The following is a 17,612-nucleotide window of genomic DNA, read 5'->3' as shown; positions in this document are numbered from 1 at the left end:
TGCCTGTGAAACCTGGACTATAAAAATGACCATTCAAAGAATAATTTGGCACTTAACTCCATTGCTAGAAGTTGGTTGTCATCAATATGAGTTGTTTGATGTAAAAGCTCTTGATGTCTGCCAGTCCACTGCCTTTAATTGCTTTTAATTTAGATTTTTCACTATTCTGGTCTCCATCATCATCATGTGAGCATAGGTCTCGATCCAGGAGATCACTCCAAAAGAGCCTGTGAGAACAGGTATAGCTATGGTTTTAAGAGCTTTGAACATATTAAAATGTAATTCAGGAACACCATCCTTTTTGAAATACACTTACTCCAGGAATATACTTTTATGTCAGGAACACTCTTTTTATTGACTTATGTCAAAACTTTTACCTAACTGTCGTTTAATTGCTTCCAAGATGAATAACAATACTAATGTTACGAAATGCGGTCCCTTTTAAAGACCTAAGTTTGAGGTTTTAAAATGATCCATGTAAATATAAAATTCATGTACTAATGATTTGGTGCGCGTTACTTGCTGGTGCATCAGTGTGTATCGTATATCCGTTTTACTCAGATTTTTAGATAGTATAGGGTAGGATAGTAGATTTAGGGCTATACTAGACTAAAGAGAACAAAGGGAATCCCCTAGGAGTTAATGATATCTGCTTCTTATACACTCTTTAACTCCTTTTTTATATCCTATGTGTTCGTTATTCATTACCTTTAGACTTTCGGTGTGTGTTAAAGGCCTGTCACCATCGTCATCATTATGATCATCATACAGCCCTTGATGATGAGCTGAACATAAACCTTTCATATGTCTGTCTAAACGCTCCTGTTATGCATTACCTGGATCCAGTTAGTTACTATTTTTTTATATCATAGGTTCGTCAAGAAACACTATTGCGATGCTATTCAATATATACCAAGAGTATATAATGTGAAAGTATATAAGATCTGCAAGGGTTGCGAAGGGTCTTACGGGCTTTATATGGGAGGAAAAAGAATTACTAACCTGAGATAAGCAGATGACCCCTTACTACTAGCTCGTTCGAAATAAGAACTCACGGAAGTCACGAGAAAGTTGGATAGAATCAGCAGAAAACATGGTTTTACGTTAAACAAATGACATATAAAAATTATGATAATAGACTGCAATCCTGCCAATGTTAAACAGATTAATGGCTTTGAAGTGATTGAAAAATTCAACTATTTAGGATCACTTATTGAAAACAAAGGCGGCTACGACAGAGAAATCAAACGCAGACTGACACGTAACTAAATAATAAAACTAACTTGAATACGTAAATAGAGAAAGACTCTGCAATATCTTATCGCAGCAAACTGAAATTATTAAACTCCTTGATCTTCCCTATTGCCGCATATGCCTCTGAGACTTGGACTATAAAAATGGCCAATCAAAGAATAATAGATGCTTTTAAAAAGTGGGCCTACAGAAGAATGGTGCGAATATCAAAATATTCTACAAATGTGTGAATTTTTAGGAAACTAAAAATCACCACATCTGAAAAAAACCAATGAGCTAAAAAACTTATTCTAGATGGGAAAATGAATGGTAAAGGACCGTTTATTATCGAGAGGAGGGTCTCCGACGCATTGGGTAGATTCAACCAAAGAAATCATTGGTCATGCGCAGGAAGCTACCTACTCTTGCAGCTTAATACAGAGAAGGTTGAAGTTGAACTGTGATCCGAGTAATAAAGAAGTGATATCAACATAATCTGGAGAGTAAAAGGATAAGAGATATAGATATTTATGTTATAATTTTAAGTTCAGTGTGCCCGTAATTTAGAACTTTAGTTTCTTAGTTTTTTAACGGTGGACGTCCTTGAGTAGACCCAATGTCTCCGGGCTTCGATGAAGCTCCTTTGGAACTTGGACAAAATGCACGTTGGTCACGATGTCCCATAACTTCTTGATTTCGTCTGCCAGCTCGGTATACTTCCTCTTTTTCAGCTAAAGTGTGTTATGGGTGTTGAGTATTGCGACCTCCGCAATATAAGTATCTTTTTCTCTGCTTATCCTTCATAATGAGGACCTAGTGAACTCGTTGACATTGATCCCTTCGAGACGTACTTGTAGCAAGGTAAAAAGTACCTTGCTACAAGTACGTCAACGATATACGATATAACGATACGATACAAGCCTGCTCAGCAAAGAATTCCTTTTTGTGCAGGGTATGCCACTGCAGCGACGGTTAATATAGTCAGTTTGAGCAAGTAACCTGCAGGCTACCATAGTATTTAAATAGTTCCTGACTTTTTTCTGCACTTTTTCCATATTTTGAAAATGCTTACAATAGAACAGTGTTCACTACCTGGCTTTGAATAGCTATAGCAAAGTCTTCTGTTTCAGAAAATAGCTGTTTTCTCTTCAAACACGTGTTCGATACATTTTTATCAGTAATACGTTAATATGACACCTAACACGATTCCTTGAAGTTGGTTCTCATCAATATGAGTTGTTTGTTGTGAAGGCTCTGAATATCTGTCCTTTACTATTTAATCCAAAAAATTCTGTGAGAACATGTACAGCCATGGTGTTAAGAGCTTTGAACATATTGTAACGTAATTCATGAGCACACTCCTCTTCTGCAACACACTTACTCCAGGGATACACTCTTTTTATTGACAACGCCTTAAAAAGTTTAAAAATTATAAGAATAATTAACGTATTTACGTTTTCATAACACTGCTCTTCTCTCAAGTTTGATCATTCCTATTAATCAATACTTTTAGGGACAAATACGAGGGCACCTGAGACGATGCTTCCAATTATTTATCTTCGTTGTGGAAGGGCGATGGATCCATTAAACCACGTCGTTGGTTCTGGTGAATACATCAAATGGACCTTTCCAATCTTCCGGAAGCTCTGGTTTCTTGCCCTTCCTCCTTCGTGGATAATATAACCAGACTCTGTTCCCAGGACTAAATTTTAAAGTGGTGAAGCTTCGATGTTTGCCTTTATCATGATATGACTAGATTCTGTATCTACTACCATCTCACTTTCCCAGCTGCATATTTTTACTGGTACTATCTCCAGGACATGAAAGCCGGCTTAATCCTCACGGGGCTTGGTAGGACCCATCCAACATGCCCCATAAAGCTGACTAGTGGAAATCTTTATGGTTTCTTGAGTCTGTCAAAGGCTTGAGGTACTTAAGTTTAAGGTGCCTTTCATCATGAAAATTTCAACAGTGGAAAAGTCTTTTAGGTTTTCTTTTCAAAAATTACACAAGCTACTTTAGGTGGTGTTTAAGGTCACACTCAATGTACTGATTTGTCTTATCCGGGTTTGCCTTCTAGTTGCTTGAAAAGCTACCTCCATATTCCAAAGCTTCCGAAATACTTTTATGGTGAGCCACCCTTAAAACATTGCTGGTATCTCTATCTAGAACCCTGTCAATAAGACAATTTATAGAAATTTGTTCCCGATATTCTGTCGGGACAGAAGGGTAAACCAGATTTGCTAATCGTGCAATATCGGATTCAAACTGTTGGAGACCTTCCTCGGGTTGTTGTCTCCTAGATTCCAATTGGGCCTGGTTACTTGTTGTAGATGAGCCTTAGCGTATCTCATTTTAAAAATAGGCACCGGTACGTCGAATAAATCCGATCCTCATTTTTAGTATTTCTGTAGCTTCTCCTCTCAGGCATAGCTTAGGATTAATTTTTTTTGCGATTTTTTCTGGCAGGGGCCTCGAACTGATCCAAAATATACTTCGGGCTTCTTTTCCATCAAATTTTAGTGACTTAATTTTCATAATTTATATTCTACGATCGGAATAAAGAGGAGCACGCTTTACTTTTATTTCTAGTTCTCGTATTTTTTATGTACTGCTCCAATTTCTTATTTAAATGTTGCTTCGAAGTGGGTCATTAACTCTCTTTGCTTCGTGTTAAGGTCCTCTTGAATATGTGAATCTCGTTTCTTTGCTTCTTTTTACAAATCTTCGTTCATGGCCTTCATCAAGTTGTCTTATTTTCTATCTCGCACTTCATTTTCTTTATGTCGTTCTTCTTGTTATTCTCTTTGTTTCTCATCTTGCTCCATTTGTTCTTTTCTTTGTTTACGGTTTTGTCCCTCTTGTTCTCTCTGTTTACGATTTCGTTCTTCTTGTTCTTCTTTATGTTTACGGTCGCGTTCCTCTTAATCTTCTCATAGTTTATAGTCTTGTTCTTGTTGCTCTACTCTCTACGCGTCAAAGTTTTATAGCAGCTCCAATAATTTTTCTACATTATCTTTACCGATGAACACAAATAATTTTAAGAGAATACTGACAAACACAGCAAGCAAGAACTCTACTAGTTTTTGCTGAATGCTAGTCTTTATACTAGAACTTATGTATTAAGTATGCTACATGGACTTTTGAAGTATGACTGTCTCTTTGTTTTACTTTTGCTATCTCTCTGATGTCTAAACTTTTCTGTTATTATATTTTTATGCTTTGTCCATCTGATGTTTTATCAGTCATGTGTGTGTTGTTGTCACATCATCAATGTGTCTTGTTATTGTTTTATTACTTATGTCTTAAAACAGCTATAGAACTTCTTCTCATTATTTCAAAACTCGTGGTTTTTCTGTTTCTCTTTTTACATTGTGTGTTCCTTTTTTACAGTATCTAGAAGAAGAGCATCCAGAAGAAATTCGGTACGCATTGTATTAGGTAAATCTCATAAACTATAAATCTTCTGGATTTCTCTCTTCGCTTTGTTGACTTAAGAGACAATTATGATGGTTAGACAGTTTATTAATTGGTGTACATCTAAAAACGTTTCTGTATTTTTTATTAGTTCAAGCAATATCTTTCGGTTCAAAATTGATTCGGTATCAATTCAAATTTTACACTTCTGGCGAATGAAGAGGATAGCGCTTGTCCTACTTTAACTCTAATAACTACAGTACTATACAAATTGACGTGCAAGCATCCCAAGCGTCGGGAGTGTATCTTTTATATATTAAAATATACGAACCTTAGTGGTATGTTCTTTGGGTGATTTCTGCTATCCAAAATACAGATTTATTGACGCAAAATTAAATTATTTAACTTCATTAATTCATGCTTTGAAAATTGACTGTAGTTATGAATTGGATTATACGAATTGTTAAACAGTTACACTTTTTTGTTCTGACTTACTTTATTTCTGTATTTTTTAAATTTTTTTCAGATCCCAGAACATCAGAATGGTTCCTAATGAGCAATCCAATACCAGTAGCAGTAATTCTATTTTCTTACCTTTACTTTGTATTAAAATGCGGCCCTGAATACATGAAAAACAAAAAACCATACAGTTTAAACCGAATTTTAATGTTTTATAATTTAATACAAGTCGCTTGGAATTTATGGATATTTAATGAGGTAAGGTCAACGTATTTCAGAAAAATTACTATGAACAAACATCGTATTTTAATTTGTAATTAACTATTTCTTTAGGCCGTAATTATGTGGTCAAATTTCAACTGGAACTGCCAAAATGTTGATTGGTCATATTCAGCTGTAGCAATGAGGGTACGATAAAGTTGCTACGTGTTTAAAATATTAATTTTCGCTCATAAATATTTTTTTTAGCAAAGAATTGCTTGCTATAGCTACTTTATAAATAAGATCTCAGACTTGCTGGACACAGTATTCTTTGTTCTCAGGAAAAAGGATAGACAAATTAGTTTTCTTCATGTATTTCATCATACTTTAATGCCTATGACTTCATGGTAAGACCATTAATATATTATAAAGATTAAATACATTGTATGTTTAGTATGTATATATCACGAACTTACCTAAATTTCCGATGTATTTTATGTAACTACATGTAATTAAAAAGGAGGTCCACATATTGCTAGTGCAGTAGTGGAAAAAATGTATGCAAAAGTTTTAGAAATTTTTTAAATTATTAAGTAATAAATTTATCTCTATTACTAAACAATATTAGCCATTTAAATGTTGCTAAAATACAAAAACGCCACTGGCTGATGTACATACTATCGTACTTCATGAAAAACTTCACAAGAACTGAATAAATAATTAAAAGTATATTAACTGATTAGCCATTTATAGAAATTCTTAAGCTGTTCATCACAAGTTCAATTTAAATTTACCAGAAAATAAGCTCCAATTTATTATTATACTGTAAATAAATAAGTTCATTTATATACTATATATACATATATTTACACATACAAATTATACCAGAATATAATTTAATAATGTTGGGTATGGCCGCTGGTGTGCGCATTCTCGCTCTTCTTTCGTAATGAGTACCTGTGGCGCCATCTAACATGCTTCAAAACAATAATTGATATGACTGGATCTGAAAAGGTAAACAAATGTGTGGAATATTGAAGAAGTAGTCTATTCTTGTAGTGGAGTTATAAGATAAAACAGAAACAATTTCCCTCTAATCACAAATATAATAACTAAATAAATTGTTAAGGCTACATGTTTCAAATATAAATATGTTCATCTATAGGGGTTCTAAAAGGACGTACTGGAACAGAAATACATGAATTTCGATAGATTGGACTAAATTTTCAATTATTAAAAAATTAACTGGCTCTTCCTAGAATTAAGGATTATAAATGTTACTGCTCAACAAAAAGTTAAAATTGACTGTGTGAGTAACAAAGCTCATTGAAAATAACGTGTCGTATTCACTTTTATACTATGGCACCCTCTAACAGTAATGCTTTAAAACATGAAAATAAATGAAGGTTTCTAAAGCTGAAAAGGTAACAAATATGAATTGAAAAACTGAAACAAAACTAAATTCTTAATTATGCTGGTTGCCTTTATAAGTCAAAACCTTACATTTATTAAAATTTAAAATCAAGCCATTCATGACACACGTATTACTATTAAAGAGTAAAGATAAGAATTAGTAACAGTAAGAATAGTGAAGGCAGATAATAAATACTAATTCATATGTTTAAGTCGAGCTTTATACATAAAGCAGTTTTTGAGATTATTCTGAAGTAAATCCTAAGACATTTTAGAACGCAAGACCTAATAATTTACTTTCTGATTTACAAAATCTATAGAAAAATGAGCCTAAATTACATTAACGTGATAATGAGACTCTAAAACATCATAGGATCTGATATAATGCCAATAACTTTGTTGTGGTTGAACCACCTGGTAAAAGTGTTGTTCGGGAGTAAGATTGGGATTTATAATTGATTAAAAGTAGCAAAATTCTACTGTAAAGCATGCAAAAGGGAATATGCTGGTGTTGGATTGTTTATCTGGACCTAGGACAGGGCTAATAAGTCAAGCGCAAAGAAAAGTAAATCAATTGCAATACAAAAAGATAATGGAACATACAATTTTACGAATAATACGCCATTGCGATGAATATATAAATGAGACATTAAAGAGAGAGAAAATAAAAAAAATAAATACAAAATTGGTTTGTTGAAAAAGAACAAGACTTTGGTTGAATAGTAGTCTCAGTCGTCAAAAGTAAATCACATTCAATAATATTTAGAATATCTTTACAAGTATAGAATTTTAAATTCTATATATTTGTTATATAATATACTATATCAACTATCCATTGACTATCATTTATTTTTTTTGTCAATTTAATGATTTATATTTAGTTTAATTATTTCCCCTTTTGGCTTTCTATACCTTAGTTTATATTTTAAAGCATTGCTATTAGATGGCGCCACGACATAAAAGTGAATACTAGTACCGTTTTCTATCAATTATTTTATATTCCTGGGATAGTCAACAGTGATTTTTAAAAATTTGAACGTTTAGTAGGTTACTGGTATTTTGTGGAAATGTTTTAGTAAACAATTTTTAGGATATTATATGTTAATATATATTTAAGAAATACGTAATTAATTCTTTTGGTTTATACAGGGTGTTTCAGAACTATGGGATCAAACTTCTAGGGGTTGTTCAGTGCAACAGTAGAATCCATTTGAGTATAGGAACCCATGCCCGGAAATGTGTCACTACGCCACTACGGCCCTAAGACGCCTTTAAATTTCGAAAAAATATTAATTACCTAAATAGGATCTGATGCATTTATTTTTACCTTTTGTATGTGATACCATCACAACGATTGTTCAAAATGTCTTCCTCCAACCTCAATACACCGATTTAAACGCAGCACATGATTTCGGCGGACTACACTAAAAATTTGATCCTCGTTTTGAATGATTTGAAATGCTGCTGTTATTCGTTACTGGAGTTTCGTAGACTAAAGACTTTACATGTCCCCACAATAAAAAATCGAGCGACGTTAAATCGGGTGACCTAGGAGGCCAAGAAACTGCTCCACCTTTGGCAATCCAACGGTGCCCGAACCGCTGAGCCAAATACTCGCGTACTTGTACAGCAAAGTGAGTCGGCGCTCCATCATGCTGAAACCACATTTGCTGTCTAACGTTTAGTGGAACATTTTCAAGGAGTTCTGGGAGAACTTCCTCCAAGAAACGCAGATAAATAGGTCCTGTTAACCGTTCCGGTAGAAGGTATGGCCCAATTAAATAATCATCAACGATGCCTGCTCATACGTTGAAAGACCAACGATTCTGATGTTTTCTTGGAAAAATTGCATAAGGATTTTCTTCGTCCCAAACATGGCTATTCCTACTATTAAAAATGCCGTTTCTTGTGAAAGAGGCTTCATCGGTATACAAAACATATCGTAAAAAATTTGGTTGTGCAATGATGTTATCCAGAAACCATCGACAAAATTGAACTCTAGCCTGATAATCGGCTGCAGTCATACCTTGAACCTTCTGGAAGTGGTAAGGATGGAGTTGTTGCTCATATAGTACCCGCCAGACAAAAGCGTAACTCGTATTCTTCACGTGTGCTATTTGATGGTTCATCGGCAACTCGCTGAAGCACCTCTTCTTCAAATTCAACCGTTCTTCCGGTTCGAGCAACACCAGTATCATGCATCTTGGTCTTAAACATGTCTGTCTTAGCGAACTGCCGATGAACCGCAATAAACTTTTTGTATCCAGGATGCTGTCGGGATAACGTTCATGATACAACCGCGATGCTGCTCGTGCATTGCAGTTTGTTGCTCCGTATGCTAAATGCATATCTGTTAATTCTTGATTGGTAAAGTTTTCCATTAGCAATACAGTATAATTCCTCTTAACCGGTCACCTCGGGACTGCATACCTGGCCGGTTGCCGTTTTGGCCAGTTAATCCGAAGTGTACTTATATATGTGTACATAATACATATTATATTATGTTCATTATCTATGTTATGTACATATGTATATGTATTGAATAGCGCATTACACATATATGAACACAATAAATATAAAATAATGGAGAAATATTCTTTATATAGTTATGTATTTCATATTTACATACATCAAGGTGCTACATCAACAAATATACATATGTATGTAAGTTTAATATGTGATTATTTTTTTGAAAAAGTCTGTGATTTTCTTCTGTTTTTTAACCTTCAGTGAATTTCTGATGTGATTATGCGATATTCCTCCATTTTCTAATCACCAAAACGTCTAATGCTGTTGTTGCTGCTCAATGTATTTTAATGCAAGTTCCATTACATTTTTGGCTTCTTCATGAGAAATCGTTTTTTCCTCTTTAATGTCCCTACTCTCATCATATTTCTGTGATTCTTTGGTTGCTAAATCTATGATTTCTTCATCATTCAAAAATTCATTTTCAAGGTGATCGTTCACAACGCCACTATTCGAGATCGCAACTAGATTCTCAACATCTGGCTAAAGTTATCTCCAAGATTTAATAAACGTTGAAGAGGACATTTCTTGAAATGCTATAGCTAACATATAAATAACGTCCTTGATATTGATCTTTTTGATGACTTCTAAAAGACCTTTGTCTTCACTCTCCAAATGTTTCAGAATTTCAGAAACAAGTTTACGCTTGTATCGTCTTTTTAAGCTCTCAATCACTCCTTGGTCCATTGGTTGCACTAAGCTTGTCACATTAGGAGGAAGATAAACTAATTTTATGTCATCTACATCGCAGTCATGAGGATGGGTTGGAGCATTATCTCACACTAGAACTACTTTGATAGGCAAGTTAACACTTTTTAAATGTTTGTTTAACTCTTGGAACAAACTCTAAATTAAACCACTCTTTAAACAGGTCTGAATTCATCCACGCTGATTTTTGTGACTTATAATAGACCGAAAGGGACGATGGATTCAAGTTTTTGAATGCCCGTGGTTTAGCAGACTTGCCAATAATGAAAAGAGGAATTTTATGAGTTCTCGCTGTAATACGTTCTTTGTTCTTTTTAAAGCCAGAGGCAGACTGTTCATGACTGCCTAGAAAAGTTTTTTCTGGTAACATTTTAATGTTTAGCCCGGTCTCGTCCATACTATAAACTTGTTCTAGAGATAATTCCTCTGTTTTAACCATTTCATCAAACTTAGTCTTGAATTCTGTCGCACCTGAAGTATCAGCAGACAGTTTTTCTCTACTTACATGTGCGAAATGAATTCCGTGTTGCTTTTTCTATCGATTAAGCCAACCATCACTTGCCACAACTTTGCCTCCATTATTAATCTTCTGGTGGATAGCCAGAGCTTTTTCTTTCAAAATTGGGCCGCAAATCAGTGTACCTCTTCGACGTTCCTGAAGAAACCAGATCCACAAAGCTTCATCGACGACCTCACAAATCGGTTTTTTTCTCGGCTGCCCAGATTCTTATTAGATTCCATTTTCGAACAAAGCTCCTCAATCGAATGCCTATCTCTTCGCCAGTCATTTACAGTGCTTTTTCCAACATTAAATTCTGCACAGCTTTTAGCCACAGGTTCACCATTATCAATCCGATCTAACACTTTTAAACGTGTATCCATCGAAACCACAATTCTTTTACTCATTGTTAAGGAAATAGTTATGTTTTGTACGTACCCACAACAAGAACAAACCAAACTGATCAAAACGACAAAATAATCCTATCTAACATCGTTTATAGTTCAGTTCACAGGGATCTCCCCGTAATAACGGAGAAATCCCAGCCGAATAGCCTCGCCGGTGAATTTCTTGGAAAATATTGCGTTGCGTTCGGCTGTTGTAAACAGGCCGGTTAATGCGAAGCCGGTTAAGAGGAATTATACTGTAAATGTTTAAAAATTGTAAGCTATAAAATTTTTAGACATGACATTGAGAATTGACATTGATAAGCATTGATTTTAAACAATTGTTGTTATGGTATCATGTACAAAATGTAAAAATAAATGCAGCAGATTTAGGTAATTAATGTTTTTTATAAATTTTACCGCGTCTTAGGGCTGTAGTGGCGTAGTGACGCATTTCCGGACATGGGTTCCTATACTCAAATGGATTCTTCTGTTGCACTGAACAACCCCCAGAAGTTTGATCCCATAGTTCTGAAACACCCTGTATAAGTACTTTTTTTAAATTAGGATCTACTTTTTCTAAAAATATATTAAAATTTAAACAATAAATAATATAATTTCATAAATATTTAAAATTAAATACTACATCAAAATATGTATAAATTAAAATTTTACGAGCTATAAGAACAATAAGAATAAGAGTAATAGATAAATATACTTACAAATTAATATTAAGTCTTTAAGTTAAAAAATCAGAAAGAAAGTGATAATATTACGAAATTTTATTTTTCAAAAAACAAATATTTATGATCTTTTTACTGTTTTTTTTTTAATGATTCAGTGCATAAAAAAACAACATATTTGCATTTATTTTAGAGTTTAGACCATTTATGGTCAATTTTTATTATATGCTATTGAATATTACGATAATGATAATGAATTTCAGAAAAAATCTCCAGTTTTTCACGTTTTTCTTAAAGAAATCCATGTTTTCTTTGGGGGATATTATTTCAAATATTTTCTTTAATCCCAAGAAAACCCCATTTTATTCTTTCTTTACATTTACATATAAAACGAATTTATATTTGAATGTTTCTTTTTTGTTTTAATTTTTTTGATATGTTCATTAAATTAGATTTTTACATTTACAATACAAGTTTAATTTATTTTTATGCTTTGAACTATTTCTCTTCTTTATGTTCACGGGCTTGAGGATATATTAAACAAAATTCGAAATGCGGTCTAAAAAATCAGTGGTTTTAATCTCTTTTAAAACACAAACTTTTGCATCTATTTTTCTTTCATAATCACCTTATCTTAAACGTTTTATACCTGTTAAATCGCTGAATAATAATCATGAAGATTGTTTATATAGGATTAAACTAATAAGCTTTTTTTTAGGATGATGGTAAAATACTTCCCAGGCGGCCATGTCACGTTTATAGGTCTTTTAAATACGTTCGTCCATATTCTTTTATATGGATATTACTTCTTGGCAGCTTTCGGACCAAGTGTACAAAAATACCTATGGTGGAAAAAGTACATTACAAAACTGCAATTGGTAAGTAAAATATTATGCTTATAGTACACTAATTTATTGTTAATACTACTCTAATCTATAAATACTGATTTAATCTGTGAACATTGATTTTTTCAATTTCGTAGGTTTTCAATCTATCTGAAGTTTAAATAAAGACACATCTATTATCACAGTAACCCCAGGTTTAATTGGGGTTGGACGAGTTGTTGATTACTTTTTTTGATTGAGTTTGACTATTTCTTCTGTTCACATCTCTTGCTATTGACCGGGTTGCTGTTGTTGCAGGTTTTCTTCTTTTTTTTCTTTCCGGGCTTTACAACTCTGGCTGAGTCTCCGCATCCACTATTACTCTTCATTTCATCAATATATTAGGGCCAAATATCATTTTGAGAACTTTTCTTTCAAACACCAGAAACTTAGTTATTTCCCGCTGATTAAGGGTCCAGATTCCGCTGCAATAAGTAAATACTAGGCGAATTATTGACCTGTACAAATTTATTTGATAATCTATTTAGCACTTTAGATTTCAATAGTATTGTGAGAGAGTATACCGCCTTATTTCCCGCCAATATTGCTACTAAGATATCTTTTTCTACTCGACTGTCATCTGTGATTACCGCTTCACCTTTAATCGTAGGCCCTGGTTATCTAATTCTTCCTTTAGCTATGGAAGACCCTCTCGTATGTCTCCTACCTAATAAGCCACTGTGTCTATGTCAAAAGCAAAAGCCAATATCGATTTTGAATCTATTCTGCTAACTGCATGTTCCAAGGTAAAATTAAATAACAACGGTGATAGGGCAGCTCCTTATCTGAATCCTAATGATACACTAAATGACGTTGATGTTCTGTTTCCTTACCCTTACCCGTATAAGTTTGATAACCCGTATAAGTAAGCGTACCCATATAAGTTTGGTACGTAAGTTTGTGTCAGCTCTACTAATTTTCTTAAATGTCCATCTTTAATTTGCCATAATTTGCTTTTTTTATGGAATCATAAATGCCAAAAATCCACAAAGATTTGATATATATCTCGGTTGAACTTTCAATTATTTTCTAATATTAGTTTGGTCAAAAATATTTGATTCATCGGTGACATTCTAGCATGAAATCTGCATTGATAGCCATCGATAATATATTAAGTGACAAGTGTTACACCAGAAGGGATTCAACTTAATTTTTTAGTAATGAGGTAGCAATTTGCAAAAGTTTGGATAAATAAATAATTAAAAAAAAACAATACATTATTAACGTGTTTGGCGACCTCGCAGCTAAATACCCTCCTGTATATGTTTAGGCATCGACAAAATGAAATGATCAATCTTTGGTTGTGGTACTCATTCTAAGGAACTCGAACTTCGAATCTATGCTGTGTGTGGTGCAAAGTGGTTAGTCTCCGCATCATATCCCACATATGATCTATGGGATCAAAATCCGGTGAATGGGGTGGCTACGGCAAAACAGAAACGGCTGCTTCTTGAAGAAACTCCGTAGTGTAATGAGCAATATATGGACGTGCGTTGCCTTGCTGAAAAAAGACGCGTGGAAGGCCCTCTAGATAAGGCAGTAAAGTAAGTCGTAGGGCATCATCAACATAACGCGCAGTAGTCATATTAGTTTAAATAAAGAAAAGAGGTGATCGGCTACCATAGCCTCCCATACCAATAGTCCAATAGCCCTGTGTACATGCCTTTCAACAGCAAATCCAATGTCACTACGTTCTCCACGGTGGCCTCTTATCTTTCTACGGCCATTGTGCATACCTAAATTATAGAATCGCGCGTCACTGAAGATGACATTATGCGATTCTGCCTTCCAATGTTGCCGTTCTCTGCTCCAGTCCACACTTTGACGATAGTGAACCACAGTAGAGGAAGCACTAAACGTGGACGGTATGAAGAAAGTCCGAAGGCTTGAATGTGACGATAGAGTGTACGCATAGTAATTAATTACTACTTTCTTCTTTAAACCGCTACTCAGCGACCTGACGCTAGCAAAACGGTCTCGTAGAGTAAGTTGTCTGAAGCGCCTTTCTTGATGCTCTGTGATACGCCTTGGTTGACTTCGTCTTTTTACTGTTCCTTTACCTTCTTCTTTCTATATCCGAGATAAACCCATTATCTTTATTGCAGTATAATTAGCAACATAGCGATAGGCAATAAGTCTTCCGCTGTCAAAATTGCTAACATTGTGATAATTTTGACGTCTTCGAACACGATGAATTTTGTTATGCTTAACACTAGTAAACAAATTAAATAAAAAAAAGAGATAAAATTTTAAGGATGATAAACAAAGATAAAACTCTGTCGTTGTTGCTATAGCTTGATTTAAATAAAGTCATTATGTTGCCGAAAAATTAAGTTATAGAAATTATTCCTTATGGGTTTAACATTTCTTAGATCAGTGAGTATATCTTCCGCATAAGGGATCAGTATTATAATTGCTAGGATTTTGTATGCTGTGTTGATAAGCGATGTGCCTCTATAATTTTAAAATTGTTCCTTGCTGTCTTTCTTATCCTAAGATTTTTAGGGTAACATTTTTTAATACCATTGTAACATGGTTTTTTTTAATTCGTTTCTTTGTTTTCAATGTTTAATGCATAGAAGCAAAATATGTGTAACTAACTTTTTGTATATAAAAATATTTTCTTTGAGGCTGAGACTTTGTGTACTCTCCTTTAGATTTCTTCTTTATGTATAGTTATAAAGACACTTCCATTCCACTCCTTAGCTATTTTCTTTTATTTCTATATTTTAAAAATCATTTTTAATATCTTGAAGTTTTGGTATTCAAACATCAACTGAATGGAAAGAAATGTCTTCTGTTTCTCTCTCACTGTCAATATTTAATAACTCTTGAAAGTACTTTTATACTTTCTAACAATTTTTGTCATTATTAGCTCATCTGTTTCTTTCCTTATGGCTTTTGTTTCTGCAACACTTTCATCTTTACTTACTCGCTTTACTTCCCTAAAAGATTACTTGACTCATATCTCTATTCTTTTTTTTAGCTTTAAGCAATCGTCTTGTCTTTGTTCTTGTCTTATGAAATTCTTCCTTGTTCTCTTCTATAAGGTCTGATAGCGTTATCAGTTGTTTTTTAGTTTTCATTTCTAGCATTCTCTATTAAATCACTTTCTTTTTTTGTAGTTCCTTCCTTATTCCAATGGTTTCCATCGCTGCTTCTTCTGTGATTGTTGTTATTTTCTGCCATGTTTTCTTTAGTTTTATGTTGTCCTCGTGACTTAAACAGTCAAATTTATTACTTATGGCTAATTTCTATTCGACTTCTTTATTCGGTACTTAAAAAGCACATACAATTATTCTCAACTTGGTTTTCACCAGGAAATTATTAGTATCGCTGTCTGCTCCTGTCATACTCAACGTGCATTAATGATTCTACTATAGAGTATCTTGCATCTGTAAGAATATGGTCTATTTCATTACGAGTTGTTTCTTCGTTTAAAACCCTTGTGACTTTATGAGTGTTCCTTTTTTGTCAAATTGTGTAGATTTTACAATTATATTATTAGGTATGACAAACTCTGTTAGCCAGTGTCCGTAATCGTTCGTTTGTATCATATGCTGCTAACTCTCTTAGGTATTTCTCTTTGCCTAACAATAAATTCTCTCAATACTATTTTTCTGTCATGCTTTGAAACTGCTTTCTACTGTTGGTCAAGTAGGTCGTAAAATTCCTCCTTGCTCTTCAGCACTTTTTGTTATGGCTAGCTATAGCTGAAATAGTACTTCATCCCTATCAATGTTATAATACAGTATTGTACGTATATCAGTTTGTCTTTGAATGTGTCAACGAAATGGGTGCCAAATATTCACTTTATATTGAGCGGCTTTTAGTCTATATAAATGTAGAAAAGTCTACTGTACAATATCGTTAGCAACCCAATTAGTTACAAAAATCTATTTTAAAATATACCGGTATCAAAGCTATTTTCTCACTTTTAAAGCATACAAAGTGCAATATTCACATAATACAAACTGCTAACTTACTTGCAACTTTTCCTCTAGTACGGTCTGTATTTTTATATGGAAAAGGGAAATTTGATTTTGTAAAAGGTTCTTACCTGACTCAATTTGCTATGAATGAAGATCTCATGATCGTCATACATGAAGAATATAATCAATTAACAAATGTTGAAACCTCGTACTCGAAATAGTTACAATCATTTCAATGACAGCTACCAAGCTTGAATAAAGCTAGATCTCTTGTTGTCTCTTATAGTGATCTTAGGAAATTCCAATATTTTTTGTTTTAATTATTTATTATTATTAAGAATTTCCAAATAAATCCTACGAAAATAGAACAAATATAACTAATAGACATTTCTATTATACACGTCTGACCAACTAAGGTTTTGGGTCCGGAAATAAATGTACTAACTTGCAGTAACACATTTAAGTATGAAGAGAGAACGATAGAGTAGATAGTTGTTCGTATTTCTTCTCTATTAACTAATATTCGGCTCAAATTAAATGTAGAGAAGTGCACGCAAGTGCGAATATCGAGAAATCGGTGAGCAAAGTTCTCTCTTTAACTGAAGGCTTTGCCTTTGAATTTCTATTGCATGTAATGCATAGGCATATCAGTACCAAATAATGAAGTTGGCTAATCATGTATGTTTCAATTTATAACTGTGTCACAATCAAGATACTAAATTCTAATACCACACACCATTGAGAGAACTGGGTACTACATAAACTTACTAGAAGAAATTAAATCGTTTAATAAATGTTCCATATTATACACTTAAGTTGCTGCCATAGATTACTGGGCACATAATATTTATTAAGTCCTACGTAAATATTGGGTAACTATTTAGGGACTACATTAAGAATTAATAAGCTAATCTGGTGGAATAATGAATCTATAAAAACATGTATATTTATCATCAGGTAATTTATATGAATAATAAATCTTTAATGAACGTTTTTTGATTTTTCAGCTTCAGTTTTGTTTGGTATTCATCCACAACTCCCAGTTGCTATTCTTCGACTGCGGATTCCCTAGATGGACCCTAGTATTAACTCTGCCAAATGCCATCTTTTTCTATTACTTATTTAATGAGTTTTATAAGGATAGTTATGAAAAACCAAAGGTGGCCAATAATAAATCAAAGAAGGAAAGTGTAAAAAGTAAATAAATAAATTTTATCTGTTTTTCTTTTTATTTTGTAATATCTGCCGGAATAAATTTATGTTTTATAATA

General features: G+C 33.5%; 1 protein-coding gene across 1 annotated transcript in view; it reads left to right on the top strand.

The window, feature by feature from the left end:
* LOC126746138 (elongation of very long chain fatty acids protein AAEL008004) overlaps window positions 1-17,612 on the top strand; it is a 23,533-nt gene extending 5,921 nt beyond the window's left edge. The window contains exons 2-6 of the mRNA XM_050454262.1: window positions 5,177-5,367; window positions 5,443-5,517; window positions 5,578-5,717; window positions 12,244-12,403; window positions 17,349-17,612. Coding sequence (XP_050310219.1) covers window positions 5,177-5,367; window positions 5,443-5,517; window positions 5,578-5,717; window positions 12,244-12,403; window positions 17,349-17,546 — 764 coding nt within the window. The 3' untranslated portion in view covers window positions 17,547-17,612. The remainder of the gene's footprint in view (window positions 1-5,176; window positions 5,368-5,442; window positions 5,518-5,577; window positions 5,718-12,243; window positions 12,404-17,348) is intronic.

The sequence above is a fragment of the Anthonomus grandis genome, chromosome 17, assembly GCF_022605725.1.
Source record: "Anthonomus grandis grandis chromosome 17, icAntGran1.3, whole genome shotgun sequence".
Classification (NCBI taxonomy): domain Eukaryota; kingdom Metazoa; phylum Arthropoda; class Insecta; order Coleoptera; family Curculionidae; genus Anthonomus; species Anthonomus grandis.
This window is presented reverse-complemented; position numbering and strand designations above follow the sequence as displayed.